Source organism: Anticarsia gemmatalis, chromosome 2 (assembly GCF_050436995.1).
Source record: "Anticarsia gemmatalis isolate Benzon Research Colony breed Stoneville strain chromosome 2, ilAntGemm2 primary, whole genome shotgun sequence".
NCBI lineage: Eukaryota > Metazoa > Arthropoda > Insecta > Lepidoptera > Erebidae > Anticarsia > Anticarsia gemmatalis.
The window spans coordinates 6,889,613-6,913,125 of NC_134746.1; the positions used below are offsets into that span (position 1 = coordinate 6,889,613).

The 23,513-nt window shown below is 36.5% G+C and overlaps 5 protein-coding genes across 5 annotated transcripts; all 5 read left to right on the forward strand.

Moving 5' to 3' along the window:
• Positions 1 to 7,579: 7,579 nt before the first annotated feature.
• Positions 7,580 to 9,795, forward strand: LOC142986287 (para-nitrobenzyl esterase-like). Its single transcript, XM_076134711.1, has 3 exons — positions 7,580 to 7,774; positions 8,067 to 9,316; positions 9,426 to 9,795. The coding sequence occupies exons 1-3, from the start codon at positions 7,580 to 7,582 to the stop codon at positions 9,673 to 9,675; spliced, it is 1,695 nt and encodes a 564-aa protein (XP_075990826.1). The 3' UTR covers positions 9,676 to 9,795.
• A 622-nt stretch (positions 9,796 to 10,417) lies between these two features.
• On the forward strand, positions 10,418 to 12,768 carry LOC142982058 (para-nitrobenzyl esterase-like). Its single transcript, XM_076128354.1, has 3 exons — positions 10,418 to 10,612; positions 10,878 to 12,151; positions 12,516 to 12,768. Exons 1-3 carry the CDS (start codon positions 10,436 to 10,438, stop codon positions 12,712 to 12,714), a joined length of 1,650 nt encoding a protein of 549 aa, XP_075984469.1. The 5' UTR covers positions 10,418 to 10,435; the 3' UTR covers positions 12,715 to 12,768.
• A 379-nt stretch (positions 12,769 to 13,147) lies between these two features.
• LOC142982071 (para-nitrobenzyl esterase-like) lies at positions 13,148 to 15,500 on the forward strand. Its single transcript, XM_076128396.1, has 3 exons — positions 13,148 to 13,445; positions 13,707 to 14,971; positions 15,251 to 15,500. Exons 1-3 carry the CDS (start codon positions 13,260 to 13,262, stop codon positions 15,438 to 15,440), a joined length of 1,641 nt encoding a protein of 546 aa, XP_075984511.1. The 5' UTR covers positions 13,148 to 13,259; the 3' UTR covers positions 15,441 to 15,500.
• A 2,276-nt stretch (positions 15,501 to 17,776) lies between these two features.
• LOC142982063 (carboxylic ester hydrolase-like) lies at positions 17,777 to 20,071 on the forward strand. The gene is made up of 3 exons (XM_076128366.1): positions 17,777 to 18,008; positions 18,345 to 19,618; positions 19,719 to 20,071. Exons 1-3 carry the CDS (start codon positions 17,805 to 17,807, stop codon positions 19,924 to 19,926), a joined length of 1,686 nt encoding a protein of 561 aa, XP_075984481.1. The 5' UTR covers positions 17,777 to 17,804; the 3' UTR covers positions 19,927 to 20,071.
• Positions 20,072 to 20,169: 98 nt separating this feature from the next.
• On the forward strand, positions 20,170 to 23,435 carry LOC142982068 (para-nitrobenzyl esterase-like). Its single transcript, XM_076128383.1, has 3 exons — positions 20,170 to 20,493; positions 21,423 to 22,705; positions 23,139 to 23,435. Exons 1-3 carry the CDS (start codon positions 20,308 to 20,310, stop codon positions 23,341 to 23,343), a joined length of 1,674 nt encoding a protein of 557 aa, XP_075984498.1. The 5' UTR covers positions 20,170 to 20,307; the 3' UTR covers positions 23,344 to 23,435.
• Positions 23,436 to 23,513: the final 78 nt, after the last annotated feature.

A 23,513-nucleotide genomic window follows, 5' to 3' on the forward strand; every position in this document is an offset into this window, starting at 1 on the left:
CATTGTTGTAAAGTCGATTTAAAGTAAACAATGACAAGGGATATCGCGATAATACTCGAGAATTTCACTAGCAAAGGGTCACCATTGTGCCCGCGATATTAAACGTAACATGTAAAGTAAGGTGAATGCCCATTGCCCACGTTTGATAAAACAATCAGGCTTTTTTACTTACTACTTAAGAGCAATCAGTTGGTCAAGACTATGAGTACCTTCCTATGTCTAAACATAGCTTGTTTTTAAAGGAATTCAATTTAGAGAAAATAGAATTAGTATGTAGGTATTATGTTTTCATAATAATGTGGGTAAGTAATTGAAGAAGAATTTTCATTTAATAGGTTTTTGTATAGACATCTACGCAACATTTGATAGATATGATTCACGCACGTTGTCTATACCCATCTAATATCTGGACGGTGTTATCATTCTATAGGGTATACCATCGTTGCGAGTGCAATAGCGCGGTAGCGCCTACAGCATAAGTGACGTCTAACAAAATATAAGAAAACCTCATAATTAACCAAAGATTTTCATGAAATTCGGGGAAAGAAACAAAGAAAATTCCACTAAATAAATCACAAAAATAGTTAGACAGACTCCCTTGAACTATAAATTCTTGGTGAAATTACGAGTGGCCGAGCACTTATCACTTTTCCGAACCATTTAACTTAGAACATTGCCTGTCTATAAATATTCCCCAATCTTTAGGTACACTTTTGTTCCAGTTAATCTAAAGAGAATACGTCTAAAATAGTTGTTTGCCTCAGAATCAGATATGATAACAATCTGTATGTAGATAAGGGCTATGTAGATCGTTTAACATAATGAAATAGCAGAATAAGCGATTATCAATCCACATCAAATTATTGCGAGCGACGCGATATACGCTGACGCTTCCAAATTTGAAATCAGTCCATCCGATTAAGCTTGATTGAGTAACAAACCAATCAGTTTCATATCGCGTCAGCTTTTACCGAATGAACCCTCAGATTGATACACGTTATTGTTGCTAAAATATATTAATATAGATGTAAAGATAAAGTGTCGTACGTGATCTAAATGTATACGATTGTACAACAGTTATACGACACTTAAACCGATATAAAAACAGTCTAGCGGGAGCCGAAATTGCAATATCGGACAGATGGTGGTATCGGCGAATTGGTGCGCTTTTTACGCTAGCCGATATCGGCGAGGCTATTTCGCACTGAATATGCTAAGCTTTTGTTCGAACGTACGGACGCGTACGGCTGACACAAGCAAATAAATGGAAAACTAAAATGGAAACCGTTCACCGTTAACTTTTTCAGCTATGCGTTGAGTTTAGGCGTGCATTCACTCTACTCCTTTTATTACCATTTTATGTTAATAGCAGTAAATTCTGTATTCTGTGAACGTAGGCGCTGAAGCAATATTTTCGTGACGGTAACTACTTGAACATTTTCCAAATTCCTGTATAATTAGCAGACATTTGCATATGATTTTACGATGTTATTAATTAAAAGCTGTGTAGCCATGAAATTTTAAAATAAATTTGCCTTTTCTTTCGTCGAGTTCTACCTTGTTATCTTGATGGAATGGTTGAAAATTAGGTGCAAGTTTTACCTTTACAAAAAAGTCAAAACTGATATTGTAATTAATTGTAATTTCATATTCTGATAAATTTTAATTGCGATATTAAGTAGGTACTTCGATATCTAACGAACGTAAATACATTTATCCATTAACATTTAGATAGATCTAGGATCTTGCAGATACCTAGCAGATCCTACGAATACCCTAAAATAACATGCCAGAAACAACCAATATTACAAGTCATTAATTGTAACAATTACCAGCCAAACATTAAATTGTACTTATATCTTGTAAAAAGCAACGTAGGGTGTCTACATAGCCTACATCAAATTAATAAAATAATAACTGAATGAATTTTCGTTACAAGTAAAGTAATATCGTCTTAGTTTTAAACGAGAGTCCGCTATTAATATTCATTAGTACTAAACTAAGTATTAATTAAGGAACGCTAACAATTTTACAAAGATTATAATAAATACGATGATGGATGTTCGTTTTATTTTAATTATAAGTTACCTTTTCAAGTTCACACGTACTTAAGGCCCACCTACGGCTTCAATGATATCTTTAGAATGCTTATTTTATAAACTTACGACAATGATTAATAATAAAATGTATCTAATTACTTGGAGTTAAAGCCTCTAACATAGTTTGTCAACTGCTCATTTAATGTTACAAACAATTTACGGTGTTAAGGCTCTTCATCAAAGTTTTATAATAAACACAAATCGATTCTGACTTTGAACAAAACTTGGAACTGTAATTATGTACTAAACGACTTTTACATAATATTATTAATTACTTTACATCTTATAATATAAATTTAAAATCTAGAGTAGGAATGGGTTAATTTTTTTTATAAATATAAAAGGATCAATGCATGCAATTGCAACTATATCTGCACAAAATAAGTAACTCTCTCTGTGAAATTATTCAAGTTAAAATTAAGCTTATATTTAGCTTAATTATCAGTATAACAGATACAGATCTGAAAGGACTAAAATACTAGTAATTTATTTTTGCTTCAATAATTGCAAAACTCCACGCGATCCGATTGTCGACTATCAATCTATCAGTATATAATAACTTAATAGCCAGTTGTACAGTTATTGGTTACTTCCGCGAACTCTGTTCAGGATACGGCTTACTGATTAAAATTTATGAAGCTACGAGCGAATTTATTGACCACTCGATAATTATCATAAGTTAGGACTGCATTTTAATCTTTGTGTTTTACATGCACGTAACGGCTGAAGTACTTATATGCATATGAAAATAAAAGCATTTTTAGAAGATAATTAAGTTACTTTTTCCTCGTAAAAGCTAAAACCAATTTACGTGTAGGGGGACAATTGGCCTCCATTGTACGAAAAGGCATTGCCTCTCCAATGAGGCCGAACAAAGCAGATAAAAAAAGTTTTTAAATAACTAAACACCAATGAGTTTTGGCAAACAAGTGCAGAGATGTGCCAAGTGACTCGAGTGTTTGTAATACAACTGGCCCGAATCAGGAAACTGGTTAGCGCGAATATTGGTTATCTAAAGTCAACGGCAGTTTTGTTAATTTTCGAAACGTGTGACAAGCGGTGGTAACGGTTTAACATAGTTTTCGTGGTCGATAAAGGAGAATCTCCATTGTGTTATTAAAACTGCAGTAAAGTCACTGCACTACCTTATTGATTATTACCAAGCTACTAATTGTAAAAATGATTTAATGACTGTAACTATTTTCGTCATTTGCCACAATTCGAATGGTATTAGCTTACATGCTATTGAAATGGCTGTGATCTAGAAGTCTGGAAAGTATCGCAGTTTAATCGTTATTTAAAGAAATGACTCCAACCAATAGAAATTACCAAGCATCCAGATACCGAGTACTTTGAGTATGTATTAAGCAACTCTCCCATATGACCTAAAAGCCAAGTAACTTTTGGCAGTTGACAAGAGCTCACTTCTTCAAGAGTTTTGCAGTTGACTCGTATTCAGCCCGTCCGTGCAGTGTAAACTTACTGTTACACCAAAATTACAGTAGCCCAATAAACTTCGTAGCTATGAAGCTGACATTATTCGATAAGTTAGCCAGGTGGGTGAAGTATTTAGTCGATCGTTTATCGCTCGCTCCAGTTGTGCAGCAGCCCGTGACCGAGGATACATGCAGTGCCACATGGATACACACTTTGTGGACATTATCTGACGACTGGAACACACTGCTACTTTATAGCTGCGCTCTTTCTTACGGATTATTGGTTCTAATTTATAGCCGTCTTCAAGAAATATTAGTTGAGTCTCGCGTTTCGAAAAAGAAGCAAGTGCCTTTCTGTTAGTTTGCCTTCTAAAAGTCAATCCAGGGTTAATGATGACTGCTTATTCTATATAACACGATAATTTTAATTAAGAAAAGAGACTTGATTATGTAATTGCGGACCGCGTAAAAAATCCTTTACTTCTATTGGGTTGGTTTATTATCATAAAATATTGCATATTCGGAATTGCCATTATGAAATAGAAGATCGATTGCACTATTCAATTCCTTACAACGTGACACATTCTCTATTAATCATAGCCTATATTAGAACAGAAGGAGGCAGGGAAATAGTTCACAAGATTCACATCACATTTATTATAGTCGTCGGTTTTCACAGCGCCCACGTAAATGAGCCGGGTGATCTATTCTTATCTGGACCACACACACGTTGGACTTGATTGTAAGTACGCGGCTAACCTCGTAAATTTTACACAATCGTTTATTAATAGATGCAACAATAAATCCTTAAAACGTCTAAAACTGTAAGGAAGTAAGATATATTTATTAACTAGATACGAATTACTGCTACAGCATTTTTTACGTCAGTTTAATGAAATGTTTATCTTGTCGTAAAGGCAATGTGGAAATCGATTGATTTGTAAGCTCGGGTAAAATCAAACAATTTCAGCCTATCAACAACTCTATCAGTTGTGTACCGCATTCAGATATAGGCTCTCTACATTTTAACACATGATAAATCTACGTAAAAGGAAAGTAAGTAAACTGTCTGAAATGAATACACTAAATGCACTTAACAAAGCATTGTTTATAGCGTGTTTTTTAAGAACTAAGGATGGCTTAAGTTATATCACGCATAAAAGATAAAATACAGTTAGGATTTGTAATAACGACGGCTAGCTGTAGCTGCAACTAATCGTAAATATAGCGAGGCAAAGGACTTTTGTGTGTTGGAAACAACGAGAATTGTTTCAAAGCTCGTTTATTACGCCAATCCTTTATTGGTAGAGCAATGAAAGCGGCGTGACGAATGCGCCGGACACGCGGAAAATTGGAAAAACGACGCGGTCACTTGCAGCCGCGACCGAGCGACCCTCCGCCCGACCTCGGCCCTGCGCCCTCCGACATTCATGTAAACGAGACCTTTCCTCTTGCGGAAATTCTGATTTAGGAATTTAGGTTTGTAGATAGAAAACAACGTGAAAATTCGAATACCAATGCTTTTTCCTGTTAACGTTTCATTTCTTTTTTGAAAACGAAGTTTTACGGGCTGGATTTTTAAAAATGAATGATAAGTGAGAATATTTCGTTGTTACTATTCTACCGAGTAGCGAAATTAGTAATGTGTAGATGAAACTTAAACTAAGTAATATTATAAGTTCACTGCATAAATGTTGCTAACAATAACTAGAACGATCATTAGAGCTGCAAACTTACAGCCTTCTATAGTTCCGTACATCACTCGATCTGATCTAAGTTTGTCCGTTGTAGTAATCCGTGGATCTAAACACTAAGTTCCGTTCAAGAGCTTTACTTGTAAACTCCCACACAATTACTATCCTATCCAAACTCCTACCATTTACTAAACTATCGAACTGTAGGCAAATATTTATTTCGACGTAGTTTGTGTTGCTTTGAACCGACGAATCCTGTTTGCCGTTTTACACGAATCAACGATTTGTTGCATGTTGCGGTGAAATATTTTATAGATTTCGGTTTTGATTTATCTTTCGTTATTATTTTTTGTTTTTTTGAAGATTGGATTTAGTCACAGAAATACGGTAGATGTCACGCACCGTGACACACATTTCTGTGGTCAAATTAGGTACTTAAATTAAATAATTTTGCCGTAGATTATTGCGAAAGATAAATTATTCTATCATTTTTGCAACCAGTACTAACCTAACAAAACTGGAAAACACGTCTAGATTATTTTAATCGATTTAATGTAGCTTACAATGACAATGAGTAAATATGGACGTACACATAATTTATTGATAAAGAGCGCAAATAAGTATCTAACTTTTTACTTTTTTCATTCAAGTTTTTCTAATGCTTAGAATTAGTACTTCACAAACAACTTTCCCGATTTTAAACAAAAGATTAATGTAATGTAAGACATCCCAGCGCAATGAAACATTGTAGTAGTAAAGCAAAGTTGATTCGCAGCAATAAAATGTTTCACCCGAGGCGCGTTGTTTCGTTCCATAGACGATTAAGTGCGAGCTTAGGCCAAGAGCAGTCGAGATGTACAAACAGCATCTAGCCAGCGAACAATCGGGATCTGTAGCGATTCTCTACTACTATCGAGTACAGCCGGCTAACTAACGAAAAAAAATGTATAAAAATGTAATCCGCGCCTTTAGCGGTCGTCGTAGAAACTATTAAGGCTGTACATTTTAAATGTCAAACTCTCGATACCCAATGGTTCCGATTGTATGGAATCGTCTTAGTACTAACGCAACTTAAACTCTACGCCGGTTTATACATGTTTACCTTCTAGTACATATTTATAGCACGTCTATCTGGCTAATTAATTTTGCTAGGTAATGTATGATAAAGATAAATATGTAAAACATAATGCCGTGATGCAGCAATTATTGCGTGATTTCGTGTGCTAAATTCCCATTATTAGCTATATCTAGTTATCTATGTATCTACATTTGTTATGACAGGCTTAGTAGTACCTACTTTGTAAGTGAGCATAACTTTCCGAGGTAACAAGATCCAGGCATACATATTTCCGTAAATGTTTTACTAATCTAGCTGCTTTTCGTCTAGTTAATCGTACCGATGTTTTCGTAACGTAGTCTTCATATTACGCTCACTTTTCTTTTCCTGCCTCGTTTTCTTATGCTCCAAAATATTTTCATCAATATCTAGGTTGTATTTTGCAGTCAGTATTTTACACGGTTCTCATCAAGATCACAATCACGTATGAAAGAAATTGCTTTCACAGGTATTCCTTCCAACATAAAAATAAAGTCCCAAAAACTAGTTTAACTTGGATAGACGAAAATACGAGTAAATATTGTGCCTCCCACGCGAACCAAAGACAACGAACACTTTCCTAACTCGAATTTGATATTTGGAAGTAAGTATTTGAAAGTAATTTTACCGATCATTGCACAATTCATGTACCTACAGCCCTTGAAGATTTTATCACTGAATAAAGTTTGGGAAATTTCCACGCTTAAGTTTATTGCAAAATTTCCCACCGGGCGGAGTGCCATCAAGAGTGCTTTAGCGGGCGCTTTCCATGCCATTTCACGCTATAAATCTGAATTTTGTGTTAAAAACTGCAGTAGCGAGACTCCACTATACTTGCAAAGATGCTGGGATGTACTTGAAGAATTTATATGAATATTCCTTTCCAAATAGCGAAGATAGCGCGAAGTTCGCGAAACATGTTGCGAATATTTAAACCTTAATTGGCAAAGAAACGTCTACATGTTATCAGGAAATATAGTTACTGATGTAGTCGTAACTACATTTTGAATTAAATATATACATTTTTGGTTATTACCTACCTATTGAGTCTTCTCTTGTATTATACGCTCGCAAAATGTCATGAATTTCAAGTAGCCGCAGAAAATGCATATACATTATTATTGATATTTATCTACAAGCCAGTAAGTATTTCGATTCGTCCGATATTTGTCTAATTACTTTTATCAATCGATTAGCTTCTGAGATAGGAGTATAAAAACAAAATTATTTCTTTATCAATAATTGTTTTGAAATATGTGGGACGTAAAGAGTAAGGCTCTATTGCTGTTATTTGTTGTGAAGGCAGTTATTTCGCAAAGCACAGATGATACATGGCTACTGAATATACCACAAGGACCAATACGAGGGCACAAGGACCCAGGAGGAGGTCTCTACGCGTTTTATAACATACCTTACGCAACTGCACCGACTGGAACTGACAGATTTAAGGTACATTTAAATATTAGTTAGATTCTTGACGTCTTCATAGATTTATTGTGTTACAAAAATATTAATACAATTCCAGTGGGATTAGTGCTTGTTGTCATAATTATTTGTGTGATGAACACACATATCTTTTCTGAGCCCGGTTTTTATTTATCTATATAAGTATGTTTATCAGTGTGGTTAGTATAGTACAAACTCTGCTTAGATTTGAATGACTATGAGTAAGTTGTCTAATAATATTTATTTTATTTATCTACTTGTTTTGGTGAATCAATGTTTTTTTTTTCGATTTCAGGCTCCACTTCCTGCGCCAACATGGACTAATATCTTTGATGCAGTGCAAAGAGGCATCACTTGTCCTCAGCCCACGCCGTTCCCTAACAGACAAGAGGATTGTCTTGTAGCCAACGTGTTTGTGCCCGATACAGATGTTACTGACCTCACTGTGCTCGTCTACATCCACGGAGGAGCTTACCAATACGGTTCAGGAAATACTGCCACACTTAATGCTTTAGTGCGCTCCAACAAACTAATAGTTGTTACTTTTAATTATAGACTCGGAGCTCATGGCTTCCTATGTCTTGGCACAGAAGGTGCTCCCGGTAATGCAGGGTTAAAGGACCAGGTAGCCCTACTACGTTGGGTTAAATCCAACATTGCTAATTTTGGAGGTAATCCTGATGACGTCACTATATTCGGTTGCAGCGCGGGTGGAGGCTCCACCGATACTTTAACTCTTTCTAAGACAACGAGAGGTTTATTTAATAAGGCTATCATCGATAGCGGAGTTTCTTTTGGCGCGGTAGGTCCACAACAAGAGCCCGTCGCAAACGCACAAGCCTACGCTAGATTGTTAAATTTCACAAATGTGCATGATCTTGCGGCTTTAGAAGAGTTTTACACAACAATATCGTACGACGTACTATATTCGCAACATGAAGCAGTCACTGGAAATCCAGATTCAGCAATCGTATTTGCTCCTTGCGTTGAACGTGATGTCGGCCAAGAAAGGATTCTTGAAGACGCTCCAATAAATATAATTAAAAATGGCGAATATAACAAAGTACCTTTACTGTATGGTTTTGCTAACATGGAGGGTTTAATGAGAATTAATTTATTCCCATCGTGGAAAATCCAGATGAATGAAAATTTTGCTGATTTTGTACCTGCAGAATTACATTTTGAGTCCGAAGAAGAAAAAAATAAAGTAGCAGATAGCCTTAAAGAATTTTATTTTGGCGACCAGCCTGTAAGCGAAGATACTATTTTAGGTTACATAGCATATTTAACGGATGTTTTATTCGGTTACCCGATGTTGAGAGCCCTGAGCGCTCGTAAAGAATCTCTTGATGACGTTATATATTTGTATGAATATTCTTTTGTTGATGAAAATTCTCCTACCATACTGAATACAAACCTCACAGGCGCAGATCATTGCGATCAAACTGAAGCAATTGTCGATGAAAACAAAAACGATCTGACTATAGAATACATTAGAATGAAGGGCATCATGCGAGAATATTGGCTGAATTTTATTTTAACCGGGTAAAGTTCTAAATAATTGTATAAGACACACATTTTTTTTGCTAATTTATATTAATTTTACTTCATTCAATAAGTTCACTTTTTAATGTTAAATTGTTTTATGTTTCAGTTCACCATGGGTGGAGGGCTCTCAGTTAGAGCAATGGCCACCTGCTAATACTAACAGAACGCCACACATGTCACTGGGGCCCACAGTCCAGGTGAAGGGTATTCTTTTGGAGGAGAGAGCAGCTCTCTGGGACGACATATACGCCAAACATTATCGTGCTCCGAGGCCTCCAACCGACTCCGCGGTATCATTCTTAATCTCAAAAGTCATGCTAACTTGCACAATATTTTTAATTTATACTTTGTCGTAATAAAATAAAATCGCCTTACAAATCTATATGAATTTTTAATTACCTATCTGTGTTTTGACAAAATACGTGTTGTCATCATCATCATTATCATATCAGCTAAAGGACGATACTGCTGGACATAAGCCTTCCTCAGATAATTGTGCAAATATATTTGTTGCCGCTATAATTTTGTTGCGTATTAGTTCATATCATTTTTCCGATATTCATTTTCATTTAGAAGTCATCGATCAATAGTCACAAATAAGAACTTCAATAGTATTATTAAATTCAACTTAGCTTAACCATCGCATCGTCGGTCGGACGCAAAATGGGAGGCATAATGACTGAATCTGTCCCCCAGTAAATGGAAATAGCATCGCTCCCTATTTCATTGGGATCTAAAAATCGTCCTCGATAAATGCGTAAGTAATAAGTGTGCCTTCACCGACCCTTTTGGGGTTCCTTTCGTAGGATTATAACCATTCGTGGAAGTTATTTATTTTGCTAGTCCTCTAAATATTTGCATTAGAAACAAATGCTTTGTTAGTAGCTTTATTTTAGGATACAATATATCTGTCCTGATAGATGTTCTTTGAAAACACATGTTGAAAAGATAATGATTGAGACGTCCTTAACACGAGTCATAATATCGCTTAAACGGTAGCTCAACTAGCTGTCGACGGGTGTGTTTGATTGCAAAGTTATCTATATACCTTATCAAAATCGTTAAATATTTTATCAAAATATTTATTTATCAATTTAGTATTAAGTCGAAGTCGCAATGTGGCGGTCGTTGTTGATTCTGTGTGTGGTGGTGGCCATTCATGGTGACGAAGGAGAATGGCGAGTGGTGAAGACCAGCCAAGGACCTGTAAAAGGAAGAAGGGATCCAGCAGGAGTGTATGTTTTCAACAATATACAGTACGCCACCGTGCCTAAAGGACGGTTCAGGTTTTCTGTAAGTTGATTATTATTTATCAGTTTTATATCAACATAGCCGGTGTTTAGAATGTGCTAGAATGTTGATTACATGTTTAATATTTTATTAAGTATTTAGTATTAAAGAACAGTATGTATTCGATTTTTCTGTTCAACACATAAACATTTTATTTTTTGCTTAATTTAAAAAGCTACTATAAAATTAAATATAAAAACAAAGTATGAAATAAAAAAGTAACCGGTTTCTACTTTTAAGCTACATTAAGCTAAAATTTTAATTTCAGGCGCCTCTACCGGGACCAGTATGGCTAAATGTCATTGAACCCTCAGAAAAGAGCATCGTGTGCCCACAACAGAGCTCCGGCTTTATAGATCTACAAACCAAAACTGTGCAAGAAGAATGTCTCGTCGCCAACGTTTACGTCCCCATCACAGAGGAGAAGAACCTGCCAGTACTAGTCTACATTCACGGAGGAGCATTCGAAATCGGCTTCGGAGATATGCTTACACCAAAGAACTTTGCCAGGGAAAACAATGTTATCGTTGTGACATTTAATTACCGTCTAGGAGTTCACGGTTTCCTGTGCTTGGGAACAGAAGCTGCTCCCGGTAACGCCGGTTTGAAAGACCAGGTAGCACTACTTCGCTGGGTTAAAAAGAATATCGGAAAGTATGGAGGCAATCCTGATGACGTCACCATAGCAGGTTACAGTGCAGGCTCCGTTTCAGCACATTTACTGATGCTAGCAAAGTCTACGAAAGGACTCTTTAACAAAGTCATTTTAGAAAGTGGTGCAAGTGTAGGTTCTATCGCAATTCAGTCTGATCCTTTAGAAAACGCTAAGGCGTATGCTCGAAAATTAAACTTTTCTGATGTAGATGATATTTTTGCTTTAGAGCAATTTTACTTAGATAAACCATTAGAAGAAATTGTAAAGAATTCATTTTTCGATAGAAAAGATGCTTCTCCTCTTTTTGGACCATGTATAGAACGTAAAGGGAAAGATGCTTTAATTTCCGAGCCTCCAGTCAGTATTATTAAAAAAGGAGAGTACAAAAAAGTACCAATATTGTTGGGGATTACTAATATGGAAGGTCTACTACAAATGCCTAAATTCGGAGAATGGAAGAATGCTATGAATGAAAAATTTTCTGACTTTTTACCGGCTGATTTACATCTGGAAATGGAGGAACAGAAAGAAGAAATTTCTAAAATTGTTAAAGAATTTTACTTTGGAGATAAGCCTGTGAGTGAAGACACAATATTGAAATATATTGATTACTATTCTGACGTATTCTTTGCGTATCCGACGTTGAGATCTGTCCAGCTACACGCAGGAGGTGGGCATGAAGATTTGTATTTGTACGAGTATTCATTTGTGGATAGTACAGTTGCTCCACGGGCGGGTATTAGCGGCGCCGGACATTGCGATCAGACCGGGGCGATATTCGATGGAGCCGGTGCAGTCAGAGGTGCAGATGAAAGTAGCTTGTCTGAGCCACTAAGAAAGATGAAGGCAACTATGAGAGAACTTTGGGGCAACTTTGTCAAACACGGGTAAGAAACACACATACCTTTGTCTTCTAGAATAAAACAACTTTGATTTCATTTTGATTGCATAATATGAGCACAGATTTTAAACAGTATTAATGCCTCTTCGTCATCATATTTAAAAAATGCCGTTTTGTGCGTAGATAACTAAACACGAAACATTAATATGTCTTAATCGTCTCAATTATTGCTATTTTTAACGTGAGCAAATTTAAATTCATCTATTAACTGACCCTTTTTTATTTAACCTTCTTAACGGATTTATTAATTTTCTACGAGTAAGAAGAATTTTCTAAGAAAAAACATTCTTGTTGATATCATACATTGCATGGTACGTCAGCCTTATTGTGGAATTGATGCTCATTTTCAGTAAACCAGTACCTGAAGGGTCCTCGCTGCCAGAATGGCCGACGGCTGGCATTGATCGGTCACCGCACATGTCTTTGGGACAGAATCTGGAGCTTCGAGTATCGTTGCTAGAGTCCCGAGCTCGCTTTTGGGACGTTATTTATCACAAATTATATAAGGAGCCAATCCCACCGCCAGCTCCACCGCATACGGAACTATAAAAAAATAATTATCTTGTAATTGTTATGAAATATACTTTTTAGGTTTTAAACAAATATGTTTTTTTTTTATTTATTTGAATAAGTGTGATATAACAGGTTTTATTTGAAGGGACACAAAGTGGATTCTGATTTGTAACGTCATTACAACCTTTTATGATGTGGACTATTGTAAAGTTGTAGCCTTGAACGATACTCGTGCTGATCTCTAACTGTATACCGAAAAAAGCTAAGGTCACCAAATCACAAACAAAAAACCAAGGAGACTATTATAAAATGATTATCACGCAAAAAGTACTATTCGAAGGCATTGGATCTGAAGCTTGTCTCACTTATTGCGACATGTTTTTATAACTCGACATATTTACTTAAAAGTTTACGAGAGTGTTAGATATATGTATGTATATATATACGCGACATAAAGTAGGAAATACAAGTACGGTCGACTGAATAAGCGATGATGTTTAATTATAATAGAGATGTGAGTGACGAAGACTAACGTATAAAACTGGTTGTATATCCAATACTCGTTTTAGTATATTTCGAATATGAGTTGTGTTATATGGTGTTTGGTTGTGCTGTGTTTTTCGTCGATATTTGCACAGGATGAGGGCGATTGGCGTTTTGTGAAGACTGCGCAGGGCCATGTGCGTGGGCGCAAGGAACCCGATGGGGTGTATGTCTTCTACAACTTACCTTATGCCACTGCACCTAGCGGGGACGACAAATTCAAGGTACGTATCTACGGCTTTGTAGCTTTGTTTACATAAAAGTGAGCTCATAATGACAAGTAAATGTTTCTCATTTTAAAGCAACAGTTATATTATTTGCGTTTTTAATAACATCTTTAAATATTGTTAAGGATTCTGCGCATGTTTAATAATAAACGAGTTCTATAGCTCGTATTTTGAGTCGATGTAAATTACACTTATTTTAACTAGTATTAGGACTGGCCTTGTAAGTTTAGGTTATGATAAAAACTTGTTTGCTTCCAGGCGCCTCTTCCGCCACCAAAATGGACAGAAACGTACGAAGCAGCCGACAAAGGAATAATATGTCCGCAGGCAGATTTCGGAGCCGAAAAAATAAAAACAAAAACTATGCAAGAAGACTGCCTCATAGCCAATGTGTATGTTCCTGACACTCTAGAAAAAAATCTACCAGTGGTCTTATATATTCATGGAGGAGCTTTTCAAGTGGGCTTCGGTGATTGGCTGAAACCAAAACAGTTGATGAAAACCAATAAGATAATTGTTGTCACTTTCAACTACCGTGTCGGTATTCATGGGTTCCTATGCTTAGGTACTAAGGATGTTCCCGGCAACGCGGGCATGAAAGATATCGTAGCTATGTTACGTTGGTTGAAGAAGAACATTGCTAGTTTCGGCGGAAACCCTGATGATGTCACAGTGGCGGGGTACAGCGCAGGAGCTGCAGCTGCGGATCTATTAACTTATTCAAAGTCTGCAAACGGATTGTACAAGAGACTTATAATCGAAAGTGGTTCAAGTTTGGCAGAATACGCTGTCCAGTTAGATCCATTAGAAAATGCAAAATCACATGCGAAGACTTTAAATTTTACAAAAGTAGACGATATTCGTGCTCTAGAATGGTTCTACAAAACTTTATCTGATGATGCGTTGAGAGCAGACGCATTTCTCGTGAGAAAGGATTCTACATTTGTATTTGTACCGTGTGTGGAGCGCGACACCGGCGATGAAGTGTTCCTTGACGATTCTCCAACTAATATTTTAAAGAAGGGTGACTATAATAAAGTGCCGATGTTGTACGGGTTCACTGACATGGAAGGTTTGATGCGCGCACATTACTTTGATCTTTGGAAGAGCGGAATGAACGACAAGTTCTCAGACTTCTTACCGGCTGATTTGAAATTTGATAGCGACAAACAGAAGGAAAAAGTAGCTGATCGGATCAAGAAGTTTTATTTTGAAGATAAGCCTGTAGATACAGACTCTATACTGGGATATGTTGATTATTTTACCGATATTATGTTTGCGTCTCCTGCTTTAAGAACAGTTTCTTCTAAAGTAGCGAGTGGAAGCGACCAAATATATTTGTATCTTTATTCTTTTGTGGATGAGAATGACCCATTTGTACCCCACACTAAAGTTAAAGGAGCATCCCATGCCGCGCAGTCTCATGCGATATTTGACGATTTGATAGAGAAAAACTCTACAATTGAATTTGAGAATTTACGAGAAATTATGAGAGAAATGTGGCGCTACTTTATTACTACAGGGTGAGTCGTTTCTTTAAATCATTGTTTAGCTGAGTTTGTTATTATACAACAGACTAATGCCCGATTTCTGAGTACATTTAGGGGTAGTTTATCTATTCAATAGCGTTTTTTTATATGATCTTAAACGCTATTGAATAGATAAACTACCGCTAAATGTTACTGCGAATCCTGGGGTACGGCAGAGAGTAAGCAGTTAAGCAGTTATATAAAAATTTGACTGCACACAGGGAAGGTTGCTTTAGTTTTCACTATTCAAATTATATAATATTTAATTTGCAGTAAACCGGTGCCCAAGGGTTCATCGTTACCGTTTGCTTGGAGGCCTACGAACGCAGCGAGGTCTCCACACATGTCTCTGGGCCGTGTGGTGGAACTAGACGGCATCCTCCTTGAAGATCGAGGTCGCTTCTGGGACGGCATCTATAAGAAACATCATCGGGAACCAGTACCTCCATCAACACCTTCATAATAATAGAAAAACTATTTTAGTTGCCTAGAGTAAATTATTTTGATTGTATCAAATTAAAAATGTATTTATTATTGCATGAAGCCTGTAAAGTAAGTACACATACATATGTTTGTACAGCGTAATGACCGAACCAGTTTGCAAACGTGGTGTGTCCATTTTGCCCTCCGGGACCGTGTTTTTCTACCTCTATCTACTTGCCCACAATATATTATTTTGTCAGTCTGAACGAAAGGTCAACAACCTACACATCCGCAACAAAAAGTTGTTATGCTGACAGTTATATTATTTTTAATTCCTAAATCGCTATGACGTAATACGTTACTATGAGTCATCAGTCATCACTCGTTGACGTGATAGAGAAGACCCGTAATAAAAGCCTTAGAAACTATTGTTAAATCAACTAATACTTAACTGAATGTACGTGGCTTATTTCTCATGATCTTGTCAACAAAGTACACCTTAATATCAAGGAACCGTTCTAAACTATTCCTATTATAAACTCCTTCTCACCGAGTTACCCTGTCAGTACGATAGAATACTCCAACTTCAGACAATGTAAATAACTAAGTAATACTAAATTATATTGTGTCCTAGCACGATTATGAACTTTAGATATCGTGGCGATTGCCATTTTATATTGTTTGAAAATAAAACCGGCCATGTGCGATTTGGACTCGCGCACGAAGGGTTCCTTACCAAAAAATACGAAAAACACTTTTATTGTATGGGGACCCCCTTAATATATATATATTTTTTAATTTTTTAGTATTAGTCGCTATAGCGGCAACGGAAATACATCATTTGCGAAAATTTCAGCTATCTAGCTATCACGGTTTCTGAGATACAGTCTGGAGACAGACAGACAGACAGCAGAGGCTCAGTAATAGGGTCTCGTTTTACCTTTTAGGTACGAAATTCTAAAAAGTTATTCCTTAAAGTACAAAGGGCTTAAGCCGCTTACACATTTAACAAAAAAGGTCACTCAATAGCTCGATATAGCTTTATTGTAATGAAAAAATTACGCCTGCAAAAAAAATGTCGTTCATATTATACTAATGATAATGATTCGCATAAGAAAACTGAAAGTTTATGTTATACTATTGCATAGTTTTGTAAGTTTTGTAACGTCATTAGTAACATTACAGCGACAGTCATGTTACATCAACCAAATGACATAATAATATCCTACTAATGCTAATACTTTGACATCGTGGACCCGGCGAGACTAGCAGTAGCTCAATTCTCTACTACTATCGACTACCGACAACCGAGCTGTCATCGAGAAATTTTGTATGAAAATCTGATCAGCGCCTCTGACGGGCGTCGTAGAAACTTTTTTGGCAGTACATTCTAAATGTCAAAATTCGATAGCTAGCCGGTTGTCGGTAGTCGATAGTGGTAGAGAATCGAGGTACAGGTATACGTCATATATTTAGGACGACAAATAATTTTCAATTTTGGACAATATTAATGCCTAATTCCACCACTTTTGGGATAAGTGGCTTATCAGCTGTACTTTTAACATACATTCGCTGTAACTTAAATAAGAAGATTGGTTATCAGACATTTATTTATGAATGGTCAAACTGGCTATTTATTCTCTTTCTCTTCAATATTAGTTACTTGTGAATCGAATCATTCAAGTTAGTTCTTTAAACAGCCTTGTGTCTTGTACTAGGGGAGCATGAAGGTCATATAAGTTTGTGCACCGAGTTAAGACTATGATTACGCGGTAATAAAATTGCTCAAATTGGAATCAGACACAACATCGCACGATATCTTCACGTTAGTACTAATAGCCTAGTTGTTTTACGACTGAAAATAGTTTTACATAAAATCTGTTCGTGTTTTAACTAGTAACGACCGTGACAGCAATATTTATTGAATTTTTATACTTAATAAACAGTTGTATAATTAATGATTTAATGCCAAAGTAATCTTTTTTTCCAGTTTTCTTTAGGTTGAAGCAGAGATGAAGCGAAGTTGGTACAAAAGATAAAGGAGAGTAAGTTGAGAAAGTTTGTGGGAGTGTCTGGGGCAGAGTATCAAGTTATTCTTTTTCTAATGTTTTGTATGTAAAAACTTTTACACTATAATGAAAATATACAAACTAAGCATGATAATGATAATTTAAGCACATCTTTGATTTATGACAAAATCTACCATTTAGGAAATAAGGCGTAATGATACAAAATAAGTGAATAATCATTTTAAAAATATTAGAAATAACAGAAAATCTAATAATAAAGAACAAAATGTACTCCAAATATACATATGTCCAATTAAACAATATTACAAGAGACTTGTTTTGATTTACCTTTATCATGAGAAGTGACGTTCAGATATCAGTATGTTATAGAAGCAATGCAGAGACACACGTGTATAGCAATTTTGTGCGTCGTTTTGGCGGGCTTCACTTCAGCCAAAGAGTGGAGGAAAACTGGTCAATGGTTGGAAGTGATGACCTCGCAAGGTCCAGTGAGAGGACTAAGGGACCCTAGTGAGGAATTATACACCTTCCACAATATTCCTTACGCCACAGCACCGACTGGGGAACACAAATTCAAGGTAACTTTTTTATAAGTCCTTGCACCAATTAGGTAAGCCAAATTTTTCACAAGAGCATGTGACTCTCAAATTACAATTATTATATTATTATTTGGTTTTATATCTTAGGTCTATGTGTGTTATCGATTGAGGACAAATATCGAGTGGAAATAATTGACTCATAACAAATTCTATTTATATCGGACATAAGATATAGGATCGTAAATAACAATCAAAATAATGCATAGTGTTAATATGTTCGACTGAAACTAATCTTATAGTATCTAATTATTTATAGATCTAAAATAAAAATATTCAACACTCAAGTATGTATTTGACGTCAAGTTTCCCTCGTAGGCACCGCTCCCGCCACCAACATGGTCTGAACCGTACGACGCTGTCGACAAAGGCATCGTTTGTCCACAGTTCAAAGCTTTGCCGATAATGCACAACCTTACGATGCAAGAACAATGTCTCATAGCAAACGTGTATGTCCCTGATACTGCCAAGGAGGACCTTCCAGTACTCGTGTATATTCACGGGGGTGCTTTCCAAGTTATGTTCGGTGATTGGATCAAACTAAAGAATTTTATGAAAACAAAGGATATAATTGTCGTCAATTTTAATTATCGCCTTGGAATTCATGGCTTCCTGTGTCTTGGTACGGAGGATGCTCCCGGTAACGCCGGCATGAAGGATCAGGTTGCGTTGCTCCGATGGGTACAACAGAATATCGCTGCCTTTGGAGGCAATCCCAATGATGTCACTATATCTGGGTACAGCGCAGGTTCTATTTCTGCAGATCTACTCATGATCTCAAAATCTGCTAAAGGACTATTCCACAAAGTTATACCAGAAAGTGGTGCCAATATTGCAGCATTTACTATACAGACGGATCCTATGAACATAGCTAAGGAACATGCAAAGACACTAAACTTCGAAAATAATGATGTTTACGCTTTAGAGAAGTTTTATAAAAGTCTGTCATATGAGAGCTTGACAGCTGATGGATTTCTGGATAGAATCGATTCTACTTTTATGTTTGCACCGTGTATAGAGCGAGACACAGGAGACGGGGCATTCCTCACTGAACCTCCCATAAACATACTGAAGAGAGGTGATTATGACAAAGTACCTCTATTGTATGGTTTCGCTGACATGGAAGGATTGATGCGAATAGATTTTTTCGATATGTGGAAGACAAAGATGAATAACAAGTTCTCAGATTTCTTACCTGTCGATTTAAAGTTTGAAACTGAGGATGAAAAAGAACAAGTAGCAGCACAGATCAAGAAATTTTACTTCGGAGACAAGCCTATAGATAATGACAATGTCCTCGGATATGTGGATTACTTTTCAGATATTCTTATCAATTATTCCATGTTAAGAGCTGTGAATTTATACGTAGAAGCTGGACATAATCAAGTATATTTGTATGAATACTCATTTGTGGATGATCAGACTCCTGTTGTGCCTTACACAAATGTCCGAGGCGCTTATCATTGCGACCAGACTGTAGCCGTGTCTGATAGCAGAAGTTTCTTAATACTTAACGAGGACAATATCTCTGAAGAGTTTAAAAATATGAAGAAGATAATGCGTGAAATTTGGCACAGCTTTATTACAACAGGGTGAGACTTTATTCCTACAGGGTCTTTTATTCCCATGTCTTAGCAATAATAAGAACTAGACAGATGGATCTATATTTTTCTGCTGTTTCTTCTGTTTCAGTAAACCAATACCAGCGGGATCATCGTTACCCGCGTGGCCGGCTGTAGGCTCGGACATGTCGCCGCACATGTCTCTGGGACAGAAGGTGGAGCTCCGAGGAGTATTGCTAGAGGAACGCACCCGCTTCTGGGACAACATCTATCAGAAGCACTACCGAGAACCTATACCACCTCAACAGTCACGAATCAAACATAATATAGAGTTATAAATTAAACTTAGATTAATAACTTAAATTTAATTAATTAAACAAATTAAATATAAAAAAATATATATATTAAAAATTAATTTTGTAATCAATTTTAAAGCAATCACTTTTTTAGGTATATTTTTGAACTCAGGTGTTTCAAATCCTCAAGAAACGAATGGAAAAATTAATGTATAATGTACGTATTACGGTACGGTACAGTAGTCAACTATAATAATATCAAGTCGGCTAAATTAGTAATCATTACTTATAACACACGATAGTACTTAGTATTTTTATGGGGTACCGCGTTTGCACCGTCCGCCGGCAACCCAGCGCCATATCAGAAAAGAGACAGTGTTATTTTGTTTTCATGAGCCGGTAAATTAGTATTGAAGAAGAAACATGTGGAGTTGGACGTGTGTTGTGATATTGTGTGCGGTGGCGGCGAGCGAGGCCGCAAGAGACGAATGGTGGCAAGTTCAGATAGCACAAGGCCCCGTGCGCGGGCAAAGGGACTCCAGTGGATACTTCCACTCCTTTTACAACATACCTTATGCAACAGGTCCGACAAATAGAGACAAATTCAAGGTAATCTCAAAGTTATTACTGATATGTATGTTATGTATCATATAACATCTAAACCTTGATGTGTTAGATACTAATTACCAAGATTATGTTGTTATTTCAAAAGCATGTATTTATAGATGATAAAACAAAATTGATCAGTCATTATTATTGATGAAATAATGCCAGCTCATCATCAGCTACAAGCGTCGAAAATCATTATTTGTTTGTCAAAAACCTAAACACTACTTATAAATAAAATTGGTTCTATAAGACACATTTCTGTGGTTATACAAGGAAAATCAATAATTTTGTTGATTTACTCGTGTTGAGGATAATCATTCACAACAATATAGTATGTGTTACGTAATCTTGGGTGCTTTGTAAACAACTGAAGTATATGTTATAACCAAACCTTATGTTTAGACTTTTAAAAAGCCTTAACGCACTTGAATGTATAATTACTTACTAAATAATATTACAGGGTTTATTTCTTCTGGCTGTTGAAATAAATAAATAAATAGTTTTTTAACTTACAGTATACCATAGTTAAAAAACTGATATTATAGCCAGCATCAAGTCAAAAGTGGCAAAAACTGAAACACATCCTCTTCTTGTGTTCATCATCGGACATTTGGACTCTTTTTGTTTTGATACAGTAAAAAACAAGGGCCTTGACCGTGCCTCCACCGGTTTTGGTAACTAATTCTACCAAGGTCAGTTAGTGTTTCATGAAACAATTTTTGAACTTTTTCTCTACTTGATCAGAGGGTTTGTGTTTATTGAATACAGGTTCTAGGAGACCATTATGTCAACAAATGATTTTTTAAGCCCGCAGATCGATTTAAGAATAGATAAAATCGATTCAGAAAAATTGGCGTCGAAAATAGATTTCCAAATAAATTGAAAAAATACATCTTAATATTAAAAGACATAACATTTGTCTGTTACAGCCACCACTTCCACCACCAACATGGACGGAGCCGTACGACGCCATCGACAAAGGAATTATATGCCCTCAATTTGATCTCAGACCCCTAATGCCTGACAACTTAAAAACACAACAAGATTGTCTAGTCGTTAACGTTCACGTGCCCGACACACAAGTAAAGAACTTGCCAGTGTTCGTCTACGTCCACGGCGGTGGTTTTCAATTGGGCTACGGGGAATGGCTAAAATCAAAGAATCTCCTTAAGGATAGAGATATTGTTGTTGTCACGTTCAATTATCGCCTTGGAATCCGAGGTTTTCTCTGTCTTGGCACTGAGGACGCTCCGGGAAATGCTGGTATGAAAGATCAAGTAGCGTTACTTCGCTGGGTGCAACAGAACATCGCTGCCTTCGGAGGTAATCCTAATGACGTCACCATAATCGGCTCTAGCGCTGGTTCTGCGTCAGTAGATCTACTCATGCTATCTAAATCAGCTAAAGGACTATTCCATAAAGTGGTACCGGAAAGCGGTGCTAGTATAGCAGCATTTGCGGTATTGTCTGATCCTCTCCAGAAAGCTAAGGAGCATGCCAAAAAGTTAAACTTCACAAACGTAGAAGACGTTTATGCTTTAGAAGAGTTCTACAAGACATTATCAGATGACTTGCTGACAGCCGACTCGTTCATGGACATTGCTGATTCATCATCGGTGTTTGTACCGTGCGTTGAGCGTGACACGGAAGGTGAAGAGTTCCTCACTGAACCTCCTATAAATATACTGAAGAGAGGTGACTATGAGAAAGTACCTTTGTTGTATGGGTTTGCCAACATGGAAGGTTTGTTGCGCTTAAATTTTTTCGAAACATGGAAAGTCAGGTTTAATGAGAAGTTTTCCGACTTCATCCCAGGAGACTTGTACTTCGAAACGGAAGATGAAAAAGAAAAGGTTGCAAAACAAGTTAAGGAATTTTACTTCGGAGACAAGCCGGTAGATAGTGATAGTATTTTGCGATATGTAGATTTCTTTTCAGATGTTATTATACGTTATCCTATGATGAGGGCGGCGAAGTTACATCTTAAAGCTGGCCATGATCAAGTATATCTGTACGAGTATTCTTTCGTTGATGACGATACTCCTGTAATTCCTCATACTGAAAATTTACGTGGAGCGGACCACTGCGCCCAAACGTTAGCTGTCTTCGATGGCAAGAACTTGACGGTAGTGTCAGAAGATGACATATCCAAAGAGTATAAAGTCATGAAAAAAACAATTCGTGAGATGTGGCGTAACTTTGTTAAAACAGGGTGAGTTGCATTTTCAGAAGAATTACTATTTTTTATGTACGGTCAGCTCCAAAAGTCGCTGAACATATTCGATCTTTCGAAACCATATATTTATAGCATTGCATATTATTCCACCGAGAAAACATCTGACGGCGATTGAAATGATTAATTCCAATAATTCTACTTGATTTTGTTCATATGTTAATTAACACTTGGTAATAAAGAGGTTTTAAAAATATGAAGGTGAAAAGCGACTTATGGAGCTGACTGTACGCATTGATATTCTTCAACTCATAACATTGAAAAAAATAAGAGACAACAAACATCTCACTTATAGGTATTAAACAAAAAACATTACTCGTAGGTCGTCGAAGTGATTTAAAGAAAGTATAGTGTCTCAACACCGCGTAGCGTAAGTTAAATAATAATTCATTTTAAAATCTGAACTTTACAGTAAGCCAGTACCAGAGGGTTCGTCACTACCCGTGTGGCCGGCTGTAGGCGCGGACATGTCGCCGCACATGTCTCTGGGACAGAAGGTGGAGCTCCGAGGAGTATTACTGGAGGAAAGGACGCGCTTCTGGGACAACATCTATCAGCAATATTATAGAGAACCTATTCCGCCACCAACACCACCGCCTAGACGTACCGAACTATAGGATTAGACATTATGTAGTCTTTATATTTTATACCATATTTAGTTACTAAGCGGCTAAAAAAACAAAATTAAATAAAGTATTTTAAATTAAAAGACGTTTTATTTCTTTCTTTGTTAAAATGTTAATATTTTTTAGCATTTAATCTGAACAAAAATTGCCTCTTCATGTAA

Excerpts from the sequence above, each read along its gene's own strand:
- LOC142986287 (XM_076134711.1), top strand. The coding sequence starts at position 7,580 with ATGTGGGACGTAAAGAGTAAGGCTCTATTGCTGTTATTTGTTGTGAAG. Across the intron at positions 7,775-8,066 it reads CTGGAACTGACAGATTTAAG|GCTCCACTTCCTGCGCCAAC; the intron begins GTACATTTAAAT and ends TTTCGATTTCAG. Across the intron at positions 9,317-9,425 it reads CTGAATTTTATTTTAACCGG|TTCACCATGGGTGGAGGGCT; the intron begins GTAAAGTTCTAA and ends TTTATGTTTCAG.
- LOC142982068 (XM_076128383.1), top strand. The coding sequence starts at position 20,308 with ATGTGGAGTTGGACGTGTGTTGTGATATTGTGTGCGGTGGCGGCGAGC. Across the intron at positions 20,494-21,422 it reads CAAATAGAGACAAATTCAAG|CCACCACTTCCACCACCAAC; the intron begins GTAATCTCAAAG and ends TGTCTGTTACAG. Across the intron at positions 22,706-23,138 it reads CGTAACTTTGTTAAAACAGG|TAAGCCAGTACCAGAGGGTT; the intron begins GTGAGTTGCATT and ends TGAACTTTACAG.
- LOC142982063 (XM_076128366.1), top strand. The coding sequence starts at position 17,805 with ATGCAGAGACACACGTGTATAGCAATTTTGTGCGTCGTTTTGGCGGGC. Across the intron at positions 18,009-18,344 it reads CTGGGGAACACAAATTCAAG|GCACCGCTCCCGCCACCAAC; the intron begins GTAACTTTTTTA and ends TTTCCCTCGTAG. Across the intron at positions 19,619-19,718 it reads CACAGCTTTATTACAACAGG|TAAACCAATACCAGCGGGAT; the intron begins GTGAGACTTTAT and ends CTTCTGTTTCAG.
- LOC142982071 (XM_076128396.1), top strand. The coding sequence starts at position 13,260 with ATGAGTTGTGTTATATGGTGTTTGGTTGTGCTGTGTTTTTCGTCGATA. Across the intron at positions 13,446-13,706 it reads GCGGGGACGACAAATTCAAG|GCGCCTCTTCCGCCACCAAA; the intron begins GTACGTATCTAC and ends GTTTGCTTCCAG. Across the intron at positions 14,972-15,250 it reads CGCTACTTTATTACTACAGG|TAAACCGGTGCCCAAGGGTT; the intron begins GTGAGTCGTTTC and ends TTTAATTTGCAG.
- LOC142982058 (XM_076128354.1), top strand. The coding sequence starts at position 10,436 with ATGTGGCGGTCGTTGTTGATTCTGTGTGTGGTGGTGGCCATTCATGGT. Across the intron at positions 10,613-10,877 it reads AAGGACGGTTCAGGTTTTCT|GCGCCTCTACCGGGACCAGT; the intron begins GTAAGTTGATTA and ends TTTTAATTTCAG. Across the intron at positions 12,152-12,515 it reads GGCAACTTTGTCAAACACGG|TAAACCAGTACCTGAAGGGT; the intron begins GTAAGAAACACA and ends GCTCATTTTCAG.